This window comes from Xiphophorus maculatus, chromosome 22 (genome assembly GCF_002775205.1).
Source record: "Xiphophorus maculatus strain JP 163 A chromosome 22, X_maculatus-5.0-male, whole genome shotgun sequence".
NCBI classification, from domain to species: domain Eukaryota; kingdom Metazoa; phylum Chordata; class Actinopteri; order Cyprinodontiformes; family Poeciliidae; genus Xiphophorus; species Xiphophorus maculatus.
In genome coordinates this window covers 28,627,924-28,653,714 of record NC_036464.1, presented here as the reverse complement: position 1 = coordinate 28,653,714, position 25,791 = coordinate 28,627,924, and the positions used below count along the sequence as shown (strand labels likewise).

General features: G+C 38.6%; 1 protein-coding gene and 1 long non-coding RNA gene across 2 annotated transcripts in view; one reads left to right on the top strand and one right to left on the bottom strand.

Annotated features, from left to right (window-relative positions):
* The window catches only part of LOC102218651 (endothelial PAS domain-containing protein 1-like), a 93,413-nt gene that overhangs the window by 35,424 nt on the left and 32,198 nt on the right, over positions 1-25,791 (bottom strand). The window contains exons 2-4 of the mRNA XM_023326963.1: positions 18,372-18,562; positions 13,326-13,471; positions 9,215-9,302 (exon numbers count right to left, since the gene is read on the bottom strand). Of these exons, the coding sequence (XP_023182731.1) occupies positions 9,215-9,302; positions 13,326-13,471; positions 18,372-18,562 (425 nt within the window). The remainder of the gene's footprint in view (positions 1-9,214; positions 9,303-13,325; positions 13,472-18,371; positions 18,563-25,791) is intronic.
* Positions 13,484-16,464, top strand: LOC111606490. Its single transcript, XR_002752035.1, has 2 exons — positions 13,484-13,993; positions 15,293-16,464. It is a non-coding gene; the product is annotated as an uncharacterized LOC111606490 (long non-coding RNA).

Below are 25,791 nucleotides of genomic sequence, written 5' to 3'. Positions count from 1 at the left end.
ATTATCTCTGCCAACCAGTGCTTCGATGGCCAGTGAGGTGCAATGAGAATCATTGACAAGCCTTCGGCTCGAACTCTGGCTATCGTCGGCAAAATGAGGGCTACAGGAGGGAATGCATACAGGAGAGCTCGAGGCCACTGGTGGGAGAGAGCATCCACCCCCAAAGGTGCTTCCCGGTCGTGAAGGGAGAAAAACAGAGGACACTGTGTGTTTTCCCGAGACGCAAACAGGTCTATTGAGGCCTGCCCGTAACACAGCCAGATCATCCTGACTACCTCGGGGTGAAGTCTCCATTCTGCATACAGAGGGTTTCCCCTGGAGAGAAGGTCTGCTCCCCGGTTTAACACTCCTGGGATATGAGTGGCCCTTAGTGACAGAAAAAGATTGCTGCTCCAAGTGACCAGTTTGTGGGCCAGCATATGAAGATGATGGGATCTTAGACCCCCTTGTCGGTTTATGTATGCCACCACAGTTGTGTTGTCTGTCCGAACTAATACGTGATGACCCTTTAGGAAAAGGAGGAAATGTTTCAGTGTCAGGAGAACAGCCAGCAGTTCCAGATAATTTATATGGAACACACGCATGTGTCTGTCCCATGTCCCATTCACTGACTTCCCTTCGAAGATCCCCCCCCAGCCTGACAGGGAGGCATCTGTCGTCACCACTTTTCTGCTCTGTATAGTTCCCATGGGAACACCCTGAGATAGGAAGTGTACACTTCTCCAGGGACGTAGGGCTGCTCTGCAGGTGGCTGAGACCCTTACTCTGTGGGGGGGGGGGGGGGGGGGGGGGGGGGGTGTAAGCCCACCATCTGAGAAGCCACCCAACGTTGATCCGAGCGGGCGGCTTCGGGTTTCTTCGGCCACGAGGGTTAGCGGCCGTCTGGGTCTTCGGGGCAAAGGTTTGGCGCTGGGATGTGGGGCAGGTGGCTGCGTGCACCGGCGCCCGTCTTGGGAGACACAGCTTTAAAGCCTCATCGTCCCTTTTCTTTTCCTCACACCTCTTTTGCATAGATGTAACAGCTGCACCAAACAGGCCCTGCGGGGTGATGGGGGTATCGAGGAGGTCCTCCTTTTCCCTGGTGGAAAGCGTGGTTAAGTTTAACCATCTAGCTCTTTCCTGTAGAACCATGAGCCCCATAGTTCTCCCCATAGCCTGGATCGCTACCTTATGGAGCTGGAGACAGTGATCAGTGATGATACACACTTCTTCCCACAGTGTAGCGTCCGGTGATGCAGTCATCTCCTCCTCCAGCTCCGCCTGATACGCCATCAGCATGGAAGAAGCGTTCATGGCGCGAACTGATAGAGCGGCCGCCTTGTAGGATTTCTCCGTCAGGTTTGATTGGAAGCGGTCCGCTGCTGAAGGGAGGGATGGAGCCAACCCACCCGAAGACATAGAAGTTTTCGGGTGAAGGTGCGCTGCCACCACTGGTTCGACTCGAGGCATTTGGCGGAGACCGTGGTCGTCCATTCCCTCACAGTCTAGAACCGAGCCACCTGCCACTGGGTGGTTCTCCCTGTACGGTTTGTTGCGCCAGGAAACTGAAAATTCCTCCAGCAACTCAGGGAAGAAAGGCAGGAACTGCTTTCCCGTTCTCTTGGCTTTTGGCAACTTTTTGCCGTCGAAACGTGATCTTGCTGCTTCAGCCTGAACTTCGGGCCACTGGATCTGAAGTTTTGCTGCGGCGCGTTTACACACGTCATGCAGGTCCACATCCAAGGCAGACGAAGAAGAGTCACCATCACCGGCCTGGCTGATGCCCGAAGGTGTAGGTCTTGCGACCCGACCTCGGAGCACAAGAGGCGGTTCATCATCTTCTTCTTCGTCGGTGATGAGAAGCTCAGAATCTGCATCCGAGCCTCCGTCGTCACCTGCCATGGGGTAATCGAGCGGGTAAGCTGTGAAGCTATGGCCGCTCACATCCAGTGGCAACGGGTTAACAGCGTCAAGCATATCGCCCCAGCTTGGTCCTGGTTCTGCATCAGGGACCGGTGTCAGTCCTTGAGCCGCCGTTTCTTGGCTAGCTGCAGCAGAAGCCAGGATGGGGTCGCCTCCGGACAGTGTCAATTGACGGGCCAGACGGCGACGCAGCACCTTGAGTGAGAGCCGGCTACAATGAGAGCATTCCTCCGATGACTCGAGGGCTGCTTGGGCATGCCTTAAGCCGAGACACGACACACACATTTGGTGAGTGTCCCAACTCGAAATTTTATTTCCACACGGGCAAGCACGTGGATTTTCGTCCGCTTTAGCGTCTGCCTTTCCGGCGTCCATGCTAACTGCAGGAACGATTTCTGTGAAGCATCGCTACTTCTGCCGGTATTGCTACCAATGGAGTATTGCTACTCCAGTGAAAAACAGTGAAGCGTATTTCTACTCCGCACAGTTATTCACAGATAACAGCGCTGTTTTGCAACAGACTGAACGCTAGTTTTCTCCCGATATAGACTACCAGTCTGGAACAAAGCGCCCGGCGATCGAGTTCGCACTCGTATCTATGGACAGTTAAGCTAGGCTCCAGAACGGCAGGCAAAAGAGAGAAACCAGTCGGGACTTCTGCTCGTAGTGAGAAGAGGTTTTTGAATGATCTGTCTGTGCAGGGCCAGTCCTATATATAGGCAGGGGGGTGGGACATGCCCCCTCTCCCTGGCACTGACAGACTTATCCCCAGCCAATCAGGGCTGGCGGAGTGTAATTGGAGCTTCTGATGAGGTCACGCCCAGGGCGTTCCCATAGTGAGACACGAAACGAATGCTATGAAAGAGAACAAACGCTACGTTTGAACTAATGTTTAATTTTTCTTATTCTATTAAAACTGTGATTGTCATATATAAATATACAATGCATGAATTTTCAGAATTGATAATCATCTAAATGCCAGCTTTAGTGGTTAAATTCAACGTTTCTCTGTTTTTAATAGAAAATAGATGTGTGTGTGGGGGAGGGAGAGTAGGAATTATTCAAGCATGGTGAAATTAAAACCCGCCTCAGACTTGAAACAGCAAAACTGATTCTAATCATGTTTTATCTTTTGAACAGGTAATTTGAAAATATTCAAAATTAGTTTTGTCCACAATAACATACATGCAAAATGGTAGATTTACAGTACATGAAAATGGTAGTGCAGCTTGAAATCAATTTTAAATGAGATTTGATGAAATTGTAAAAAGCAAAAAGCATTGCTCCTGCTGTTCAAAAGGCACTGACAATCTCCCAAGATACACAACCAGTCCAAATTCTTTTACATTTACTGTACATCAACAGAGACAACGCCAAAAACAAAAAATCTCCAGGGACTGCAATATATTTTACCAAAACTATTCAAATGTGTCACTGTGTTTAGTACACAGTGAAATATGACACGTCCAAGTCAAGCTTTAATTCCTGAGAACAAGTCTGAGTCCGTTTTTCACTAACAGAGGAAATCGCTTCAACTTTGTAAATAAATACTTTCATCCATGTCTTACTAAAAACCTTTACCAGTCTCTGACATTTCTGAGAAAAACCCACGCCTGCTTGTTGTGCCTTGAATAGAAACCAAGAGATGCCTCCTTCATTGAAACAAATGGTTTTCTTTCCCCACACTAAAAACTGCCCAAAATTCAAAAACACTTTATTGATCCCAAAGGAAAATTAAATATTATTGTGTCTTTGAGCTGCTTCTGCATACTTTTCAATAACTCCCTATGTGCCTTCCTGACTTATTAGGGAAGCATCTCACAGTTCTGGTGGGGATGCTGCTGTTCACATGGTTTGTATAGTCAGTCACACACTCAGTCATGACATGGATGATCTCTCCATGTGGCTGGCAAAGAGCAATCCAATCTGTAACCTCAAAACAACCCTGTAGGGTTTCTTCAACTTGCTGTGACCATTTTCTCAAAGCTCTTTTCTTTGTAGGCTGTCACTGAAAAAAGAGGTTTATATAATGATCAGAGAAAAACTAGGTGGTGGTCTCCTTTTTCCAGAGGAGGTCTGGCTTTGGAAATATATTAATCCTTTAGGTCTGTGTAAAACAAATCCAATGAGTTGTTTTCTCTGGTAGAGCAGTTGGCAAACTGTTGAAACATTGGTGTAAAGAGTTAACACTTCCTGTCGAGGACATTTAAAGGGCAATAATATACACCATACTGCTATAATGAATGGACTCTGTGCAATTTGTCCCTTTGTCGACTTTTTCATTTTAAACTCCTACACCTATCAAATTATATTCTTATGCTTTCAAAATATATTACAATCATACTAAAAACCTAAAAATAATTATCTTTAAGCCTAGATATTTGTTTTAAATGACAGAAGTTTCTATTCTTGAAATATTTTTCTAACCCTCACTGGCGTATCTTGTAAATGCAGCATGCATCCTGCTACTCGGTAGCAGACTGTTTGAAAAAAGTTCAAGTCAACACTCCAGATATCTGCCTCCCCATGTGTGAACTGGAAAACAGCCCAACAGGACGTGGAATTAGGTTGAGCTTGAGGTCAGGGTTCAGCTGTTGAGTTGCAGCCACAGAGCCAAGCGTTGTGTGGTGTCTTTCACCAACACGCCAGTCCCCGAGTGCGTTTTTATCTTTACACCAAACAAAGAGGGAAAAATGCCTTTCTGAGTGAAGACAAACACAAATGTAAAAATGAGTAAACTAGTAGTGGAAGAGGACTATAAACCCAACGGAATTGATCTGCTTCAGTGCTGATAAGTTATCTCCAACAAATTGGTGAATGTGATTGTCTGAAGGGCAGAAATGACATTCTAGTATAAAACAGCTTGTTTCATTAGATTATTCCTTATTTCAGGAAAGTAACACAGTTTTCTGTTTGGAGACTAAGCAGAAAACCTTCAGTATGAGGTCAAATCTCTGGTGCAGACATATTGGAATCTTTCCCCACCAAAACACTACCACTTCTTATCCTTTTTCATTTGGTTCAGTCCAAGTAAAGCACAAAGAATGCACAAACCCTTCTGTGTATCTGTCTTTAAGTTACTCTCTGCAGTATGTAACCTCTGACCTTCTGTGATCCTTTTTCTGGATGCTTGCCCGTTAAATATACAGGATTATGCAATGTCCTGTACTACTGTGAGTGTTCTTTATTTTAATCCAGAGCTCAGAACAACAGGTCTAGAAGCTGCAAATTAAGTTAAGACTTCTGAGAGTTACAAACTTTATGTCCATCATTAAATACCTCACAAAGAAAAGGAAACAGTGTGGCACAACAGCAAACCTTGTTTGTTGTTCACTCAAACTGCAAAGATCCTTAGCTCAGGTGGAAGAAGCTGTTTGTCAAACATTTCACTAATTTATTTTTTATGTAATATTGACAAGAAGAAGAACATTGTTGAGAGAAAGTGATGAAAAGTCCAGTTTGCAGTTTGCTACATGCCATATAGGGGACAAATCAAACATGTGGAGGAGCCTGCTCTGCTCACATGAGACCAAAATGTATTTTTCTAGTCAACATCCAAAATGTTATATGTGGTGTAAGACTGAACATCCCATCTCCAGGGTGAAACATGGTGTTGCAAGGCTGTGCTTGAATATTAGCAGGTCAGAGTTTATTGTTAGATTAATGAAGCTAAAGACAGGGCAGAGCTGGGAGAAAATCTGTTTTACGCTCCAAGTGACTCAAGCCATGGAAGTAAGTTCACAGGTCATGAAATTGCGCAAATTGAAATTACAAAAATAAATTTGCTGAATGAAACACGTTTTTTGATAAAATATTTTTATGTTACGGTGAGGTGGTTTTTCAGCCATGTCTAAATTTTTGCTTTACTAAACTGCAATGGAAACACTGTTTTGCATCACATGAGTCACCAGTTTGATTACAGCTGCAATGAGTTTATTTGTAAGCACAAAACCTCCTTGGACAATCGAGCTGTGGATTGTCCAAGGAGTAGTCCAACTCAACTTTTGATGTCAATCAAAAGTTGAGTTTGCCATTCCAAAGAGTTGAATCCATCGCTTCTGTAAAACCCCCGACTACAAAGTCCAAAAAACACATTTGTATATAAGTTATGGAGCAGTTCCTATGTGTAAGGGACTCGTCGCTCCAATGTTTCCTCTGATGGCTGCTGATGAGCTCTAGGGCTGTGGTTGAAATATGTATGTTATATAGGTGTTTACATCTGTCGCCACCTTGAATTTTAATGACATATTCACATGTGAAAGTTTTGTTTTCACACATTTTCACAAAAACAATTACCAGAACAAAATTGTATTTTGCACCCAAAACATTTGTTTTGAGCACATTTTTATGGAAATGCAGATAGTCATAAACATACAGAAAAAATGGGCAACACTTTATTTGACTGGGTGTGCATAAGACTGACATGACATTGTCATAAACATGACATAACATCTGTCGTCATGAACATGAAGAAGTCTTTATGAATATCTATGACTGTTGTCATAAAGTATCACTCAGAAATTTAAGACACTTTTAATGCAAAGTTGCTTTAAAAGTTGCATCAAAAGTCCATTAAAAATTCCAACTTTGCGGGGTGTGCCGTGGTGGCGTAGGGGTTAGCGCGACCCATGTTTGGAGGCCTTCAGTCCTCGACGCGACCGTCGCGGGTTCAACTCCTGGACCCGATGATATTTGCCGCATGTCTTTCCCCCTCTTCTTCCCCCTATCCTGTCATCCTACTTTCATATAAGGGACACTAGAGCCCACAAAAGACCCCTGGAGGGGTAAAAAAAAAAAAAATTCAAACTTTGCATTAAAAGTGTCATTATTTACCAAATAATTCAAAGTTTGCACTTTTAATTGACTTTTAATGCAATTTTTAAAGCAACTTTGCATTAAAGGTTATTTACCGAATGACACTTTATGATAACAGTCATAAACATTCATAAAGACTCATTCATGTTCATGACAAATTTATGTCATGTTATGACAATGTCATGTTAGTCTTATGCACACCCAGTCAAATAAAGTGTTACCAAAAAGGTAATTGAATGTTTACAACATGTTAGAATAGTCCAAATCCAGTTCAATCCAACTGAGAATCAAAGCATGGATGCTAATGCATGCTCTCCAACCAATCTAAAGGAGCTTAAGCTGTTTTGTGAATAAGAATGTTTCCAGATGTTAAGAGTTAGCAAAGACACACCCTATGGTATTACATGACATTACATGATATTCTCATTGAAATGTGTAGCTATAATGTAACTTCATCTGAAAAATTTCAATGGCTGTAAATACTTTTCAATTGCACAATATGTATATTGAAGGTTATGGAACATTGTTTTTATATCAGCTTACCAAAACGCAGCCACAGTTGTTGAAATCCTTCTAAGCCTGACTTGACATTGTCCACCTTTTAACTATTTACAAGTTTATTCTTTTATGTATTATTTGCTTACAACCTTCTATAAAACTCTGGGTTTGTCTTGCTTTAATATATTATGAGTCTTTTGAGCCATATATTTTTGGCAGGTCGATAACATTTATATTTATTGAGGCTCCTTTTTGAGTCAACAGTGATGGGAAAGTTTTAGAAATTTGCAGCTCACTCTCAGTTCGTTATGTGAATTTGTGTCTTCTTGTGGAGTAGAAATGAAAGCGTTAAGGGCCTTTGAGAGAAGATTAAAAGGCTGAAAGGCTGAACACATGGGTTTTATTTACTGCTTAGGAAGGCAAGATTTGCAATCAGTTCCCCTTAGAGGGCTCAAAGGATAAGGATGACTGTGGCTCCATTATTGCTCAAGACTACTGTGAAGTTTAGGATCATACCTCATTTCATGGCACTCTGGACTTTCCCGCTGGCTCCTTCAACCAGCCAGCATTGATCAGAAATGCAACATCCACCGCTAAATACGGTGGATGTTTTATCATTTTGTTTTAAAGGCATAAAAAACTCGTTCTTCAAGATATTGATTTAAAGGTCCACCAGTTCTTCATACTAACACATCTTGTGACAACTAACATTATTTATGCTTTTATATGGCTTAGTAGATCTGCTACAAAGCAGGAGAACTAATCAATCATAACTACAGAATAAGAAAAAAAATTTGTTTCCATTTGAAATCTGTTTTTAAAGCTTCCACATGTTAGGAAAGCCCCACAAAAAGGGATGTACAGCTATTGAGATGTAACAGTGATCCTTGCAGTTAGCAAAGGCTCATTTGTTCCAATTCAGCAGCGCAGCATAACTAAATCTGGTGATTTTCTGCTCAATCATAAACCTTGCTGTGCTTATACTGCCCTAGTTTCCAGCTAATAGAGCAGACTTCTGCATTCATTCAGTCATTCACAGGTCTCCCAATCTATAGAAATGTGTATTTCCATTCCCAACAGATATACACAACTTTTCAGTTGTTTTGAGGTTGTACAGATTTCCACCATCAAAACGGTTCATTCAAATAACACGGCTGCTGTGACACTCTTCCAACTTGCTGTATATGCTGGTGTGTTGAAAAATGTGTTACGTGGATCTAAAGCTGAGTGAAACAAGGGAACTTTGAGAAACTTTGAGTCCTGCCTTGTTTTGGAAGTATGGGTGTCACTTTATGTGTTCCCGTTGGGAATAGTGCATGTGTACTGGGACCTGCGGAGTAGAATTCACAGTCTACAAACACTTCACTACCAAGTCTTTATACTGACTTTAGAATTAAAAAAGAAGCTTCATTTTCTGGAAAATGGCTGTCTCAGAATGAAACTTCAATGCTCTATCAGTGTCCCAAAGTGGAAGAATAATTTAAAAGTTAACCAGAAAGTAGGGCATGAGTCGCCTTCATTTTCAGTTTCAAGCATCCAGCATGCTGATGTGAGTGACGCATGTGTGGTTTTGAGTGTTAAAGTTAGAGTGTTAGATGTGTAATATGTAATGGGTAAGCATATCTTTCCATGGCATCGTGTTTTTTATGCCTTTAAAACAAAATGATAAAAAGCAATGTTAAGACACAGGTATAACAGAAAAGAACAGAAGACGTTTACTGAAAATTAGATGTTTAATCTTGCCTCCAAGACATCTCCATTAGTTTCAAACTACAAATCAAGAATATCTCTTCACGTAGTTTGCCTTGCAAATAACCAAATACAAATCTGCTTCTGTGGAATAACTTATGCTCGGATGGTGAGCTCACACAAAGCTTTAATAATTGTATTAAAAATATGATGTTTTTGTTAGATTAAAATCAAGCAGAATGAGCGTGAGATTTGTTTATGTAAAAATATCTTGCAGTTGTAATGTGGGTTGGTAAGATTGAATGCTCACCTGCTGACTTCAGGCTAAGGTTTTCTCTGATCTCCTCATGGTCACATGGGTGGGTAAAGTCAAAGATGCTGTGACCTGTGAGCTCCACCTGACAAAAAACAAAATGAAGATTCTTCAGAATCAGAAGCCAACAATCTAACATTACTTCCTATCCACAATAAATGTCCACAAACAGTTTTGAACAAAATACTTGGTGCTTAAATGTAGCGGCGTCTTTTTCCTGATTATAGGATTTTTAAAGGATTTGTAATTCATGTTATATAGACATAAATATATGGAAACGCCTTCAGTATAAGGACCATGAAAATGGTTTACAAGTGAGACGTGAAGTTGTCTAATAAAGAAGTCTGTTGATATCTAAATGGGATATGCAAATCATTATTTAGGCTAATTAATGCTATAGGTGAAAAAGCAAGGGAACATCATCCTGTAACTTTTGTCCACAATCAATTTAATGTAACCCCATTTTGATTTGCTATCAATTTGTTATCAAAATTCAGATCAAAACATAAAGGAAACATGCTAGCATTAGCATAGCAATTCATCTAATCTGCTCACACAAAAACATCAGCTAGAGTAAGACATGAATATATTGAAGACTGTTAAAATATGTCTTCAACTCATGTTTTATGAGGCAAACAGTTAAACTATTTAATACTCCAATATATTCATTTTTCTAGAATATAAGACTTTGTTTATTAGAATACACTTTTAGCAATTTTTTCAAAATAAGTTTTTGACTATCGTTATTTTAATGAAAGTGAAATATTTCTACAGGTTGGCTAACTTTGACGGGTGCTAATTAGCATAAAACATGAATATTATTTAATTAGCTAACTGAAACATCCCATTGAACAGAAACAAAAAACTCTATTAAAGCTTCTTGGTAAAATACTTACTTTATGTCAGGATAAGACTCTAAGAACCTATAAGTATGAACAAGCCTACACTTTCACAATACTATTTACTTAGTGCTGTTTTATTAGTAACTCACACTAATTAAACAGCAGTCATGCAAGAAAGAATGGAGGCATTGCACTAATTTACAAATTTGGATGTGGTCCGCAGATATTCATTATTATAAGCCATCTTGTCACTGGGCTAACAAGCACTCTAGGTCAACATAAATAATGTTACCAGCTGTTCTCATTAGCTACCAGTAGTGATTTATTTTGTAATAAACACACTGGAAGAACTGAGTGACGATTAAAGTGAGGAGCAAAAAAAAAAAAAGTCACCTCCAGATACCTGGCTTGTTTGCACCAAAACAGTCACACAATGAACTTCCTTTCTTGGATGATTCAGTTTTAAAGTGTTTGCCAAAAAAAGAAGAGAAATGTTTAGAGCTGAAACTGTCCTGTGTATAGCACACACAGAGCCGACCTCACAAGTACTTCGCACAAACAGAGTGGGCTTATGCGATACCTTGCGTGAAAGTCTTCTGTTTGCCTGAGTTAATATTCTCTAGTTCAGGGGTCACCAACCTTTTTGAGACTGGGAGCTACTTCACGGGTACAGAGTAACACGAAGGGCTACTTGTTTGATACAGACATACATTTTCTTGGCTCAGCCATTATAATAAGAGTATATATACATATACATATGATTGCATGCTGCCTGATCATATTAATGTTAGGGACTACTGACAATAGTTATCAGTAATAATTTACCATGCAGCTATGGTTAATAGCTATTATGTGATCAGAAATTCTTAGTTCAGAGTTTTAAGTTTGATTCCCTTTTGGAGCTTTTCTGTGTGATTCTAAATTGCCCAAAAGTGACTGAAGAGTATGGATTGGTGCAGCTGCAGTGGTACAGATTTTCCTTTAAATAAAAAAAAGAAACGTTATTGTATATTTTTATTATCCAACCCTCTTTACTATTAACAAAATTGTGGAGAGAAGAAAAAGTTATTTTGTGCCAAAACATCTTGTATGTAGCGCACATCATTGTGAGTCTGTGGGTGTCAAAGGGCACGCGAAAGCCTAAATCTTATTGGTCAGTTTGCTTTTTCTGTGAGCTAAAAATGATGAGTGGAGTTTGAACCTCCCATAATTCTAAGATCCCCCCTGAGCCTTTTTACAGTGTGCAATTCTGGCAGGTCGCCGGTTTATTAGCTTTTTTTGTGGTTTCACAAACTTAAAAGCTGATGGGTCACCCGTTGGCTAACACCAGCAGATGTCGGAAAAAAAACTGTCCGACAGATTGGAAGGTAGGCCTACGTACAAAACTATCACTGCACCTGACCTGCAAGAGCACAACTACCTCTCCAACGCGCATCATGTGCGCGTCGCACAAAAGCCGCACAAACCACCACTAAAGCAGCGCACCCTTTTTTTCGTTTTACACAAACGATGCTAAATAAAGACATGGAAGCGAAGCCTACTCGTGTGATCCCCAGAAAGAGGAGGATGTTGATTCCCAGGTTCAGGTGGTGTCAGACGTCCAAAGGAGGAGAAGGTGAAGCAACAATGTTTGCTTAATTTCTACTCTTTTGGGGAATGTTTCGACTAGATTAAATTGTTTAACTCGCAGTCTTAGCGCGACGCTCAGGAAGAGCGGCAGATGTCAGCTAACGGGAGACCTATCAGCTCTCCAGTTCGGAAAACATCAAAGCAGCTCAGAAACCGACGACCCGCCAGAACCACACACTGTAAAACGCTCTGCTGGGATCCAAACGACCGCTCTTAGAACTACGGGAGGTTCAAACTCCTGTCATTCATTTTTATCTTACAGAAAAAGCACCAAGCCACCAAATGAACAAAAGCAAACTGACCAATCAGATTTAAGCTTTAGCGTGCCCTCCCCCTTCCCCCACAGAATCAGATGTGCGCTACGTACAAGATGTTTTGACACATAAGATCTTTTTTTTTTCTCCACAATTTTATTAATTGTAAAGAGAGTTCGATAATAAAACTTTCAGAAATTATTATTTTCTTTTTTTACTTCAAGGAAAATCTTAAGGTAGGCAGAGTGGGTGCAGCTGTACAGCTGCAGGCGCTGCTGCCCTCCGATAATATCCTGCAGGCGTCTGCGCAGTTCTGAACTTTAACCATAGAAAAAATGTTTATGCATAAAGCAATTAATTTAAAAAATGTTTGTAATTTACTTTTTGTTTGTAAAATTCAAATATAAACAAATGTTATTAATTAATGTTAATGTTATTAATTAAAAAACATTAAATTAAATAATTTCGTTGGCAGTGCTCCCTAATGACAATGGCCATTTTTGCAACTTGCTCCGTGGGTGACTGACAAGGTCCCCTGGGGCGAACGGGTTCCACGGGCACCGTGTTGGTGACCCCTGCACTAGTTATTAAAATAATAGTAATACATAACTGCAAAAAAACATATTTACAGTCATTGGAGACATTTTAAGCAAAAATATAATAAAGGTTTTTCTGCTTTTTAGTTTTGTCTTAATTATTCATATTGATACACTTTCTGACTGTTATTCTTAATGCATTTTAAATAATTAGTCAGACTAAACTCAAACTAATCCCCGATGTAGTTGTACAGACTGATTTTATGCCAGTTGCAGCTACAACGCTAGCTAGTAATCTGTGCAGCTGCATTTTGCAAGTTCAATAATAACAATAAATACTTTTTCTACACATTTTTGCTGCATGTTATTACCTTAAATCACAGTGAAATGAAGTGAAGAATGATCAACAAGTCAAATCAAAACCAAGAGCAAATATGCTAATGTTAGCATAACCATTTAAGCTAACTGCCTCATATTGAAATGTGGTCAGCAGGATTTCGAAGGGAGTTTATTAGAGACTGTAGATGTATCTGCTGAATCAGACATGGCTTTAGAAGCAAGTGATAAAGCTTAATAGCAGCTTTCTTAATTAAAATAAAGAAAAAATAAAAATAACCTTTTATGAAAGCAACAAAGCAGGACTGTTCCACAGAAACTTAACTTTAGTGTTTATAGAATGGAACACTTGTTTTTGCAAATGCTTAACCCTAATTTAGTCAAATTGGGAACAAAAATAAATAAATTGTGAGTGGGACATTAGTATTTGTATCTCTTTCTCCTAATAATGCTTCATTTTCTGTTTCAGTCTGATTCAGCAAAAAGCCGTTCTCTCATAGAACTTGTGTACCTGCGTGAGGCCCATGAATTTGTTGATGTTCTCCGACAGGAAGATCATGTCGCCATCTGACGTTACCACTGTGACGAAGCCCTCCAGAGACTTCAGGTACAGATTGTCCATGAGCCTGTCCTCCTCGCCGTCACAGCTGCTGTGGCCTGGGAGCGGAGAAGAGATTGTTTCTGTCACTGGTTGCTGATGTTAGAACTGGCATCAGCGTAAATCTCAGCAATAGGCTTGTTTCCCCTTTTGCAACCAAATAGAGATCGTCCAGATTTGAAAAGATAACATATTAAGCAATTACTTTCAAATACACAGCGCAGCACAGTGTCCAAACATTTACACAGAGAGACTCCGGTCTGTCCTTGAGGTCTCCTTCCAAAGATAATTAATATAAAAAAGCACTTCTAGCACAGCTGTGCATGTGTGCGTGCATGCTTGGACAGCAGCTTCAAGCTGAACAAAGCCCAGTAGTTGGTGGGGTGGAGGGTGGGAAGCTCGCAGTTCCTCCTCTGTGCTTCCCTGAGATAAGAGGGGAGCCGTTCTCAAGGCTCCCGGTGAGGCCTGGGGATTGAGTTTGGATCCAGGCCCGGTTCGTGCAGAACTCCCACAGGAGCCTGGAGCTTTTCCCATGGGCCCCCAAAATCGCAGCAGAGTTCTTTGGGATCCTGGTCCAAAAAGTAAGTGCCACCTTTGGCCTACATACTGTACTTAGCCGTGATTACCAGTCATTTGGACCGAGCTGCACTTTTTTCTCTGCTCTGTTGTTTTTCGGTTGCGTAACTGACCTCGTTTGAAAATAATGGGCTGCAGAGCAGAGTCTGACACGCAGCTGCAGAACGGATAATTCCCCCTTCTTTCATGACGTTTGTGCTGCTGCCGTGTGCAGAGTATGTCGATAGGAAGGAGATTGTGTTTAGATTGTGTAACACGAAGCAGAATATGACAGAAAATATGAAAGGACCAAGTTGAGGGTGTGTAGCTAACTCCTGACAAAATCATCATGGTAACACCATCTGCTCTCTGGTATGGGCTGAGGGGACTCAGGCTCATATTTCTGGATTTCACACCAAAGACAGAAAGACATACTAAAAATCCTTAAAAAGATGAGAAGTGCAATAAATTACAGAAAATTGATAAAAGTATATTTTTGTATATCTTTATCTGGTTTAAAAATGAAGCAATGATAAATCATTTCAAAATGCTTGCGCACATAATGTGATGTATATCCTGTCCAATTAAATTAAGAAAAAAGCAAATCTGTTAGGTAGAAAAAAAACACAGCATGGCCGGTTTGCTCGCTTCTGAAAAGAGGCAATACGTTTGACGTAATGTGTTTACATTACAAATGTGTGCAAAACTTTGTCAACATTCCACAAATATAAAAAAAGCACAATTTCACAATTTTGGTGTTTCCATTAAATAAGAAACGCAATAAAAAGCTCCCATGACTACATTTGATTATGCAATAAGTCATTATAAAACAAGCCGCCGTCATTCTCTAACTACGGTACTTCCTGTCATCATCTTCTTCGTGGTTTGCACCGTGGCAACCTCTGGTGCTGTTCATGTGACCCGTGTGAACATCTCATCCTAGTGCCAAAACATTTTATAGACAAGTTTTTTCAAAAGTACCGTGTTTCCATAAGGCAAATTTATTTGTGAAATGTTGTGCAGTTGTATGGTCAATGGAAACACAGGTACTGATAGTATTGATTTGTTGAAACAGATTCCGATTTATTTTTTATATACTGGTAAATAGAAGTGGTTAAATTTACTTTAGAAACATATTATTTTATGCAATTATTATTATTATTATTCATTTGGATACAACTTTCAACTAAAACGTAACAAATGTTAAAGACTTTATTTCAAACCGGTTCCCTGTGTAAGCCCGGTCAGCCAAAAAGCTCCTCCTCATCAAAGTGCTTCATCTCGCATTCATGTTATGTAACCAGGTGTTTTCTCTGCACATGCAGCACAGACAGCCGCGGATGTTGCAACGCGCGCGGCTCGTTTGGCGCCACGGCGGTCTGCTGTTATGGCTAGCGGGGATACCGCCAGCAGCAGCCGAACGATGGGCAGAGCTCTGCTTCCACTCCGGTATCAGCCCTCATCAGCAGCAATCAGAGCGGTCCGATAGCGCTATCAGCAGCTGCATCGGATGGATCCCCCTGCTCTCTCCTGCCTTCTCACACTTCTTCCTACCCTCATCACCTTCGCTCCTCCTCTTTCTCGTCTTTCCTCCTTCTCACCTCTCTCTCTGCACCTCCTTCTTCTCCTTTACAAAAATTCCTGCAATCAATGTAGTGATTTAACTTGAATTTCAGGAAATTCAAATTAAGATGCTTAGATTGCGTTGTAATTTAAACTTCATCAAGTTTTGCGTGGCGCCCTGATGTTTGGTTGCCAGCAGAGGGTTCAAAAGCAGGTACGAGATCTCTTTATAAATTTATTTTTATTTGTGTCCGGTCGGCAGTGTAGCACTCAGAATTACTGTCAGAGTACCAAGCTGAACCCAACAGATTTGCTTTCACAAGTGGAGGGTTACAGCTGTGATGCTCTGCATCTGGAAAGTATTCACAGCACTTCATTTTTACAAAGTTTTTGCTATAATCTTATTCCAAATTGTACTGAATTGAAATTTTTATCAGAATTCTAGACACAAATCCTAATCTTGACAACTTGGACAAACATTTATGTCACATTTGTGTCATCATTGTGCCAGCTCTTTAGAAAGGCCCTCTAAAGCATAACCTAAGAAAAATTTTAGAAAAGTTGCTATACCCTCATGAGGTGGCTGTGGCTGTTTCTTTATGTTATTTCTGGATTCTATTATTTTTTGAGTGTTAATACAAATTGTATGAAAATAAACACTTTCCTCAAAGTTTTACATGCAAATATCCCGTTATGTTAATGTGGAAGGTTTTTTTAGTGTTTTAAAATTGTATTAAAAATAGCAAACCAAGAAATGAAATTTGTGTAATTATTCAGAGCCTCCATGAAGCTCAGGTCAGGGGTTGAGGAGTAAAATAAAATTGAGCTACGATAACACAAAAAAAAGTTATCATATATTCTGTCTGCTATTTATAATGGTGTTAAAATATTTTAACATTTCTTTCCATTAAATGTAATTTCTCTAATTTCTCCATTACTTCTATGTCAAAGTGATTTACTCCTTCTGGATGTCATGTAATTCCGTTTTAGCAGATCTACGATTACAGAACTGTAAATGATTTCCTTGATTGATGAAGGTGTACAAATCAAATTATGGGAAGCAGCGATGGCTGTTTGTTAATGAAGCATTGCCTCTATCCTCTGCACACAATGCAAAGCAGTTCATTACACAAACAGAACATGGACAGGCACATAGGAGCAGAATGATGGCACATTAAACATGGCGGTAAAGATTTATAGATAACATTAAGCTTTTGTGTAAATCAAAACAATTTCCTGTTTTGCTGACATGTTGTTATAAGAGTGAATTGTTGAGCTGCTGGTTATTGTTTAGAGCTGCACAAAATCGGCATCATTAAGTGCAGGAAACCACTGCTCTATAAAAAGGCATCTGAATTATGTAAAAAAAAAAAACATTTATCACTCTAAATATAACTGTCTATTGAGTATTTAGGTTGTATTATTGGTGGAAATTGTTCAACAGTGAGACACGATTTCAAGAGTTTTAATTAATTGGAAGTATATATCAAATATTAAAAACACCTAATCAATAAATCAAAAAGTTGAACTGGGATATTGCAGTGTAAAAGTATTCATAATGTGTGAACTATTTTTCATGTTGTGTCACAATACAATAGCAGATCTAAGTGCATTTTATTGAGCTTCATTGTGAAACAGAGCATAATTAAAAAGTGGAGATAAAAAAATCTAAAAAATGTGTATCCTGCTCTCTGAGTTAATACTTTACAAGCACCCCTCATTAAAGGATGGCCCTGAACATAGCATCGTCCTCATGTTTTAATTGTTTGCTTGTTTGTTTTTAGGTTTGCTAATGTTCTGTTAAATTGTAACTAGAATACTTTAAAACATAATAAAGACAAAGAGAAAAAAAACATTCAAGAAGCATGATTATTTTTTGAAGAAGCAGTAAAAACTGATGTTAAAGTGTCTTTTCATTTCTGAATCTACATGACTGAATTTGTTCTGTATTTATTTAGTTCTTTGAATATAATTTTATTTTACTCAAACAAAATGGCTCCCTTGTTGCCTTTACAGAACTCAAATATGAAAGAGTCCATAGGATGCAATATTTAGATTTTAAATCATGTTTCTGTTTTCATGTTCACTCTATAAGAAGATATTTGTAAGTTTTTAATCATATACCAAATTGGGGAAAATCCCTTCATATATAGGTAACTGAATTTAGAGAAAAGTTTAATAAATTCAGAGAAGAAACATGTAAATTTGCTCACTTATGATGACATTTGTTTTTTTCATAGAGTGCTTCATTCTAAAGACTTTTAATTTTTATTATGATACCAAACTAAGTTTTCAATTGTTCTTTTCTCTTTCTTGTACCCAAAGGAAGGAATAACAATTATCCCAATCTGTTCAAAATTTTCCAACTAAAGTCCTTAAGAAACCAACAGCAGATTTAACTTTAAATAAACAATTGAACTTTTCATTTCCTTTGAGCGTTGCAGACTGAAGCCTAGCTTCCCACTGTTGAGCTGAGCTCACAAAGGCTTTTGTAACAGTTAGAGAAAAACAAACCTTAAAAAAACAAAACAAAAAAAAAAGTCCAATGACATCGACCAATGACATTGCAAGTTGTTTAATTTGTTTTCCCTAAGATCTTGTTCTGAGACACCAAAAGCAGAAGAACAATAAGTCTGCTGCTTTTGTTGAATTTCCTTAGGTTCTAATCTTACAAAGACAAATAGAGGAGGTTCAGGAGGGGCCTTCCAACGAGGGTTGACAATAAGTTGCATACAATAAGCCTGTAGCCAGGGCGTGCTCTCCATTTGCATTTTTCCCTTTCTGCAACTTCCACCTGTTTGCATATATAAATGCATGTAGCAGTAGTTTGTGTGAATGTACTTGTGGTAAGCAGCTTGCGTGTGCGCAGGAAGCTTATGGCCAGCCTCATTATGGAGGCCTTGTCCAGGTGGGAGCTGACGCTGTGAGGCAGGGGCAGCTGGTGGGCCAGCTCGTAGAACACCTCTGTTTCTTTGCTGCGCCTGCAGCGTGCCGCATCACGTGACTTCTCCTTACGCCGCTCTGAGCTGCTCCTGTGCCACAAACACACACAGGAAGAAGGCAGGTTAAAATAAACTATTAGTCTGTGACAGTCCACTTCAAAGCTTTAATGTCTGCCTGCATCATTCATAAAGTTGCTTTCTGTTGATGGTTACAGACTTCTGACTCGTTAGCACCATTTAGCAAAAATCGAGCCTAAATAAACTCACTGTTTGGAGGATTTCCAGTTTGAACACTGCTGCAGGCTAGATTCTGTGTAAAGAAGGCCATGTAATTCAACAGGCATCAACACAAAATGTCGCCTTCAGAGTGTTCACTGCAGCATCAGTCATACGGACTCTCATGGTTTCCACAGAACCATGCCGATCCACCAAGTTACCTTACAGGTGATAACATGAAAATCATTTCTGGTTGTCAGTATGCTTTTACTGTTCAAGCAACTTTTTTGTTTTCGAGGTTGAGTCATTTAGGAACTAGTTCAGTTGGATCCAGCCTGACACTTCACAGGTCAACATTTTACAGGGAAACGCTCCACCTAGTGACGTGCCTCAGAAGATAATAGGATAATAGGATAGATCTTCACATGACTGATCTATGAATTTGTTTTCAGCACCCTTATAGTCCATACATACGTAGTCTTGTACATCTGTAAATAAATATTTATATCTTGTAGAGCACTTCTGGATAGATGCAAACTACATCTCGTTGCTTGTACTTGTGACAGTGCAATGACAATAAAGTTGAAATCTATTCTATTCTATTCTATTCTATAATTTCAAAATTTTTAAGGGTCAAAATTACAGAACTTACAAACTGGCTGTTTCAATTAAGAATGCACAGCTATGAACATTTGGGTCGATATCGATACAATTTTTATCTTTTCAACACAGTGACAAAAAGTCGACCATACAAACTGACACTGTTTCTCTTCTTCAGCTGAATAACCCAGAGGCCTGTCACAATAACTAATTTTGATAGACAATAAATTATTTATTGTGATAAATGATAATAGTTTTATATTGAGACCATTCACGCTCTGTTTTCACCCAAGCAAACATGCCAGTAAATAGATCTCTGTGAATTTTTAAAAATGCAGATCCATTTTTCTCTCTGTTTTTGTCTCTGTTATGAAAACCGTTCCCAGTCTGAGGTGAAAACTCAGACAGACAAACAATCCAGATGCTTCTGCATCCCAACTTCGACATATTAGGAGATTACACAAACATTTCTGGCCTCCCTCAAGTGTTCACCTTCATGAGTGATGAGTATGGTTTTATGAGCCTGTAGCGCATGCATCTGGTAAGATGGAGTGTGACAGCAGCCAGAAAAAGGCCAAGCAGCAGAGCGAGCGGTGGGGAGTGATGGCAAACATGACTTCACCCTGCTCGGTTTACCCCACTTCATCTTTTCCAGACAAGCAGCAACCTGCGTGGGAGCTCCAGCACATTTACGTAACAACAGCAGTTACCAACGGGACACGTAGAATGCTCCGTGGAATTTAGCCCAGGGTTCCCCCCATAAGCCTAGCGGTCAGCCATGCTTTACTAACCCCCTGCCAGGCCGAACGATATTTACTTTTGTTTTTAGAAAAATTAATAATAATAAAAAATACAAAAAATTATTTTATTTTATTTCATTTTATATTTTATTTGGATTGCAAGTGTCTCTGTTGCTCTGAGTGTTTCACTGGCAGAGCAAATTTATTTATAAAATTCATAACTTATGCATTTAAAGCCGGGAGAGCGGACCTATCAAAACTGCTTGATCTCAGCGCGGATCGCGCAGACTGGACACAGGATGACCTGTATGGATATTTACATCAACCACATGTGTGGAATTGTTGTTCTTTGGCGAACTCCAAATTAATGTAAGAGTTTAAACCCCACCGTGTTCGCTCTGATTACAGCTCAATGTGGGCCGCAGGAATAACTTGTGGAGGCGCTTTCAGAGGTGCTTGCTGAGGATGAGAATGATTTATCTTTGTGAACAAATAATTGAGGTGTTTACATCTCAGCACGCTCCCCAGCTTGTTGAGATGATTATAAGCAATTTATGTACAATATGTGTTCACTGTTGGCGAACACGTTCATAAACGAACCTGAAAGGGGGCCGGTTACCAGCGCTAATCTCATCATGCAGGTTCAGCCAGGTGAGGAGCTTTTACGTTGTCCTCGTAGTCACCCATCAAGCTGGTTTTATATAATTATATTATTCTTTTTAGTATCATTTTTTAGGCTACATGGTGCATCAAATCATATTAAATGCTTTATCCACTAAGTCAGCCAGAGTTGAGACGCACGGCCGCGCAGAGATCAGAAAAATTCATCTCATAAACTCGAGCAAACAAAACAGTTACTGTGAGCTTATTAAAAACTCAACAAACAGTAAATGGAAGAGCTACTAAAGCCACATTAGAAGCAATAATTAAATCTCCGTTTCTTGCACATCTCAGATTTAACTCTCATGCAGGGCCGGTCCAAGGCTGTATGAGGTCTGGAGCAGATTTTGACTTAGGGGCTTTTGTGTTAAGTAAGTTTACTAATTTACATTTGTGAACAAACAGAGCTCAAACCCAAAGATAAACTCACAGCATCAGATTGTAGATATGGTAACAAAACAATCTATGAATATTGTTCTTTGAACGTTTACAAAGTAAACTTACCAGCTCCTTAAAATCTTACATTTAAATGTTAAGCAATTTACAATCTTTTAATCTATGTATGCTGAAACTATTAAATCAAATTTAGCAGCTTTTATAATCTCAATAAACAAATGTTACATTTATGTAGCTGTGGTCTGTGTTAAAATATTAGCATTTATGGGCTCCTGAAGCCCTGAGGGGCCTTATGAAGCCGCTGACATAATTTGGATTAATCAGAAGGGCAAATAATTGATATTCATTTTAATTGTATTTTTTGATTTGTTTTTCTTGAGACTAGTTGTGGGTTTAAATACTGTTTCACTGGTAATGTTTTCCTGTATAAAATGTCAAGTTGAGAATTAACATTACATTAACATTAACACAGTAATATTAGATTTCCTGTCTCCTTAACATCTTCTACTACAAAAACACGGTGGACCACCTCGGCGTCTCGACCACCAGGCTTAGCAAGGTTTCTGGGGGAATCCCTGTAGCCTGATCACTTAAAAATGAAGCTGGAGAAGTTGTCAAAGAGCCGCTTCTTCTTTCGGTTAATCAGGAGCCTGAAGATATAACAAACTGATTCAGCAGTGTGCATTAAGTGGTAGGCAATATTGGTAGCCAACAAACGACAATTTTAAAACTGCTCAAATTTTCCATCATACCATTCCAAGGGTTTGAAGTCCCCATAATAATAGGAAAGTACCGATAAATTGGCCCGATTTGCTTAGGTTTGGGAGGTCAACGGTTGGCTGATACGTTCTTTATGTCCCATTTCACTCTGCAGTGAGAGAGCGCTGACTGACACTTCTCCTATAATACTCACTCCAATGTTAACAACTTGGCAACTTTGTTTCTATATTTATCAACTTTTCAGACAAAACAAAAAAATCAACATCAGCCAAAAACAGAGTCAGGCTTTTTAAAGATCTGCGGCTGGCCAAAAGACTCCAATTGGTGCACTTCCAATAATTACTGCACACTGCCGGTCAGCTGAATGATAGCTTACAAAAAGGTAAGAGATTACTAGTCAAACAAACTTTTATGTTTCATTATTCTTATGAAATATATATTTTGCTTTCATACTAATTTCTTTAATTTTTTCTCTGACATTTGACTTATTTGAAATGACTAAAGATTTTACTTGAGAAGTACTCCTGAAATTATCCAGGGTAAAGTATTTATCATTTACAGTAGTAGTCATATCATCTTATGTTGTCGAGAACTGAATATTGAGGTAGAAGACTAACGGCTAGCCAGCTGTTCTTTGTGATTAAAAACCAAATCTGACTCTGTTCATATCCGTGGTGTAATTAGCGAATATTAAACATCTACTCGTTTGCCATTGCTAAGTTTTTTTGTTTTTTTTTTGCCGAACAGGACTTATGTCACTCTGTTAAGGTACATTAGCAGAGGCTGTTACCTGCATAAATCCATGTGGTTAGATCACAAAGTACACTTTACCATCATTTGCTGAGGCTCTAAAGCTCGTACAGTCCTTTACTTCTTCAGATCTCATTATGACTTAATCCCCAAGAATTCTGCTTCGTCTTTAAACTTAAAACAGCTAAAATAATCTAAAATAGAGGCCTCAACTAATTAGCTGTTAGTTTGTTTCTTACAAACTCATGGTGATATGACATTGGCCTGCCAAGTTAGGAAAATATTACTTAGAAATATTTTTACTAAACATTCTTTCAAAAAGTCGCAAGATTCAACAAATATGCTGTACTCCTCCACCGAGGAAGAAGTTACCAGTTTACATACCACATTTAAGAGACAAATATGTTGCGTTTAAACAAACCAAAAAAACAGCTCCGGGTGGAAAACATGTCCCTGAACAAAGAGCTTTTTTACTTCTGATCTGCAGACTCTCTGCTGAAGATAACTTGAACAAACCACAACAAAAGAGCTGCAGTCCTGCTGAACTCCACACACCCGAAACAGCTCATTTTATCCAACCTGATCACATGCAGGGGAACAAAAAAGGGCGAAGGAAAAGTTAATATTATAGCAGTAAAACCTGAACAACGATGTTCAAACAATTAAGTAGAAGCACAGAATGAAAAACACACTCTGGGGTAAAATAAGGAGGTTTTCCTCAATAGGCTGAGAGATAATGAAAAATAAAGCTTTAACTGAAAAACAACAACAAATGATGAACTTTTGAACCCCTTATCTTTTGATTCTCCTACTACACGCACGTTTAATTCATAAACCTGTGAACACACTGGTATATGAGAGGAAGATGTCAAACCAAACACTGGGAATAGTCCTCCCAGCTGGAAGTTCCTTTAACACAGGAAATAAATGTTTTCATTCTGGCCAAATATCACTTCAATTATTCTTAAAGTTTTCCAGCTTCATTAAAACACTTTCTTGAGGCCAAAACGAACATTTGGAAAATCATTTAAAAAATTCCCTTTAATGACTCTCATCAGTTTCATTTCTGTCACTCAGTCAGAAAAAAGTTCAAACAACCAAGACATTAATACTCTTTTCTCATATTTCAAACAGACAAAAAGTAAAAATAGGAAAATAAATAATAAAACTAATAATCATGCCCACTGACATGAAACTTTACATGGCTTATTTGAAAAGGAGCAGATAGAAGATCCCCCGATTTCCTGCCTCTCTCATACTCATAACCTACAAACACTTAAATCTCCAAACACCAGATAAACTCTTAAATTATTCTAACATTGAATGACACTTAAACTTCACAATCTCATCCATAAATGTACAATTATTTATATTTTTAATATCATCAGTAGCATTTTGATTTTTGAAACACCCCTCCTAAACATATTTCAAAATAAACTCCTTTTTAAGCTGTTTTTAAACTGGTTTATATTTGTACTTTTTTTAACTCATCATTTAATCCACTCCATAAATCTACTCCACACACTGACAAACAAAAACTCTGTTTGGTTGTTCTAATACATTGCTGTTTTAAGTTTCCTTCTCCTCTTAAATTATAAGCCCCCTCTCTGTCACAAAACATTTTTTTGAATATTGTTTGAAAGCAGATGATTTATTACATTAAACATGCTTTGCGCAGTTTTGAATTTTACTAGGTCCCAGAATTTGAGTATATTTGATTTAGAAAATAACAAATTTGTATGTTCCCAATATCCCACTTTATACAATATTCAAATGGATTTATTAATTTATTTATTTTTGTATTTTGTACAGCGGCTGTAAATTAGTTTTGTATGTATTGCGCCAAATATCCACACAATATGCTAGATGTGGAATTATAGTATTATGCAATATAAAATAAAGAGAGATTTGTAGTCCAGAATATCTTATTCCCTTCAAAACAGCAACACTGTAGGCTTGTTTTGATTTTATTAGGTCTGGTCTAGTTAAATTTATGATTCAATATGGCAACCAGAAATCTGATTGCATTCACTCGTTCTAAATCAACTCTGTCACTAGTTATTTTGATTGCATTATTTTCTTGTTTGTTGCAAATATCATGAATTTAGTTTCATTTAAATGTAATAATAATTTATTGTTTTTGAACCAATGTTTTGCTTCTTCATTTCTGTAGTGACCACCTCTGACAGTTATTGGATATTTTCTCCTTTACAGAGAAGTTTCATCTGCTAAAATAATGTATTTTATTATGATGTTGTTTATTATTATAATCCTTTTATAATGTCATTCATCCAAATTAAATAATTAGAGTCCCAACACTGATCCCTGTAGTAGACCATAATTATGTTTGATAAATCTGATTTGAATCTGATCTGTTTTCTCTGAAGCCATACTCAGTCTGTCAGAATGTTATAATTTTTAATAAAGTTATTTATCATTTTACTAAACACTTTTTCTAGTATCTTAGAAAACAGAGAAAGACAGCTAGCCTGACAGCGTCCAACAAAGGAAGCACTTCCAGGTTCTGTTCCAGCATTTTTTTATTTTTTTTTTCATAGAGACAAGATGAGAACGATTTGTAAGCTGGGGAATTGCTAGCTGCTAATGATGCGTTAGTAGCTATTTCCTAGCTTCCTATCCCTGCTAAGCTAAAGTGATATTTCACATTAAGGAGTCATGGAAACATGGATAACCAGTGTGATGCTGTTTCTAAAAAAAACATACATTAAACAACACATAAACATTAAAGTTTGAACAATATAAAATCCCATGTTTAAGGGAATTTACAGAAATGTTTGTTTTAAACATTTTAAAACATCTGAAGTTTTTAAGTTTAAAACTGTGCTTATACATGTATTTATTTATATTTTTTCACTTCAATCCCTTGTCTTTCTTTTCTTGTTTATAAAGAGATCAGAACTTGTGGCAGGCATTTTGTAAAGTCTTTTCCAGCTGCTTTGATTTGTCCTCCATTCCACGTTATGAGATGTGACAGCAAAATGTATTTTCTTCTGTGAACAGTCATTAATTTTTTTATATAAGACACAACAAACTATTTCCTTAATTAGCTTCTTCCATCTTTGTCGTTCTTCTGACTTTATTTTTAAAACGCATCATTAACACATAAAAAAATTGCCTTCTTCATTTAGTAACAACTTCCACACCGAAGAGTGTTGTTCTCATAACCCTGAGAAAAGCAATTAGTATGCCGGATTTACTGATCAGGAAAATATCTGA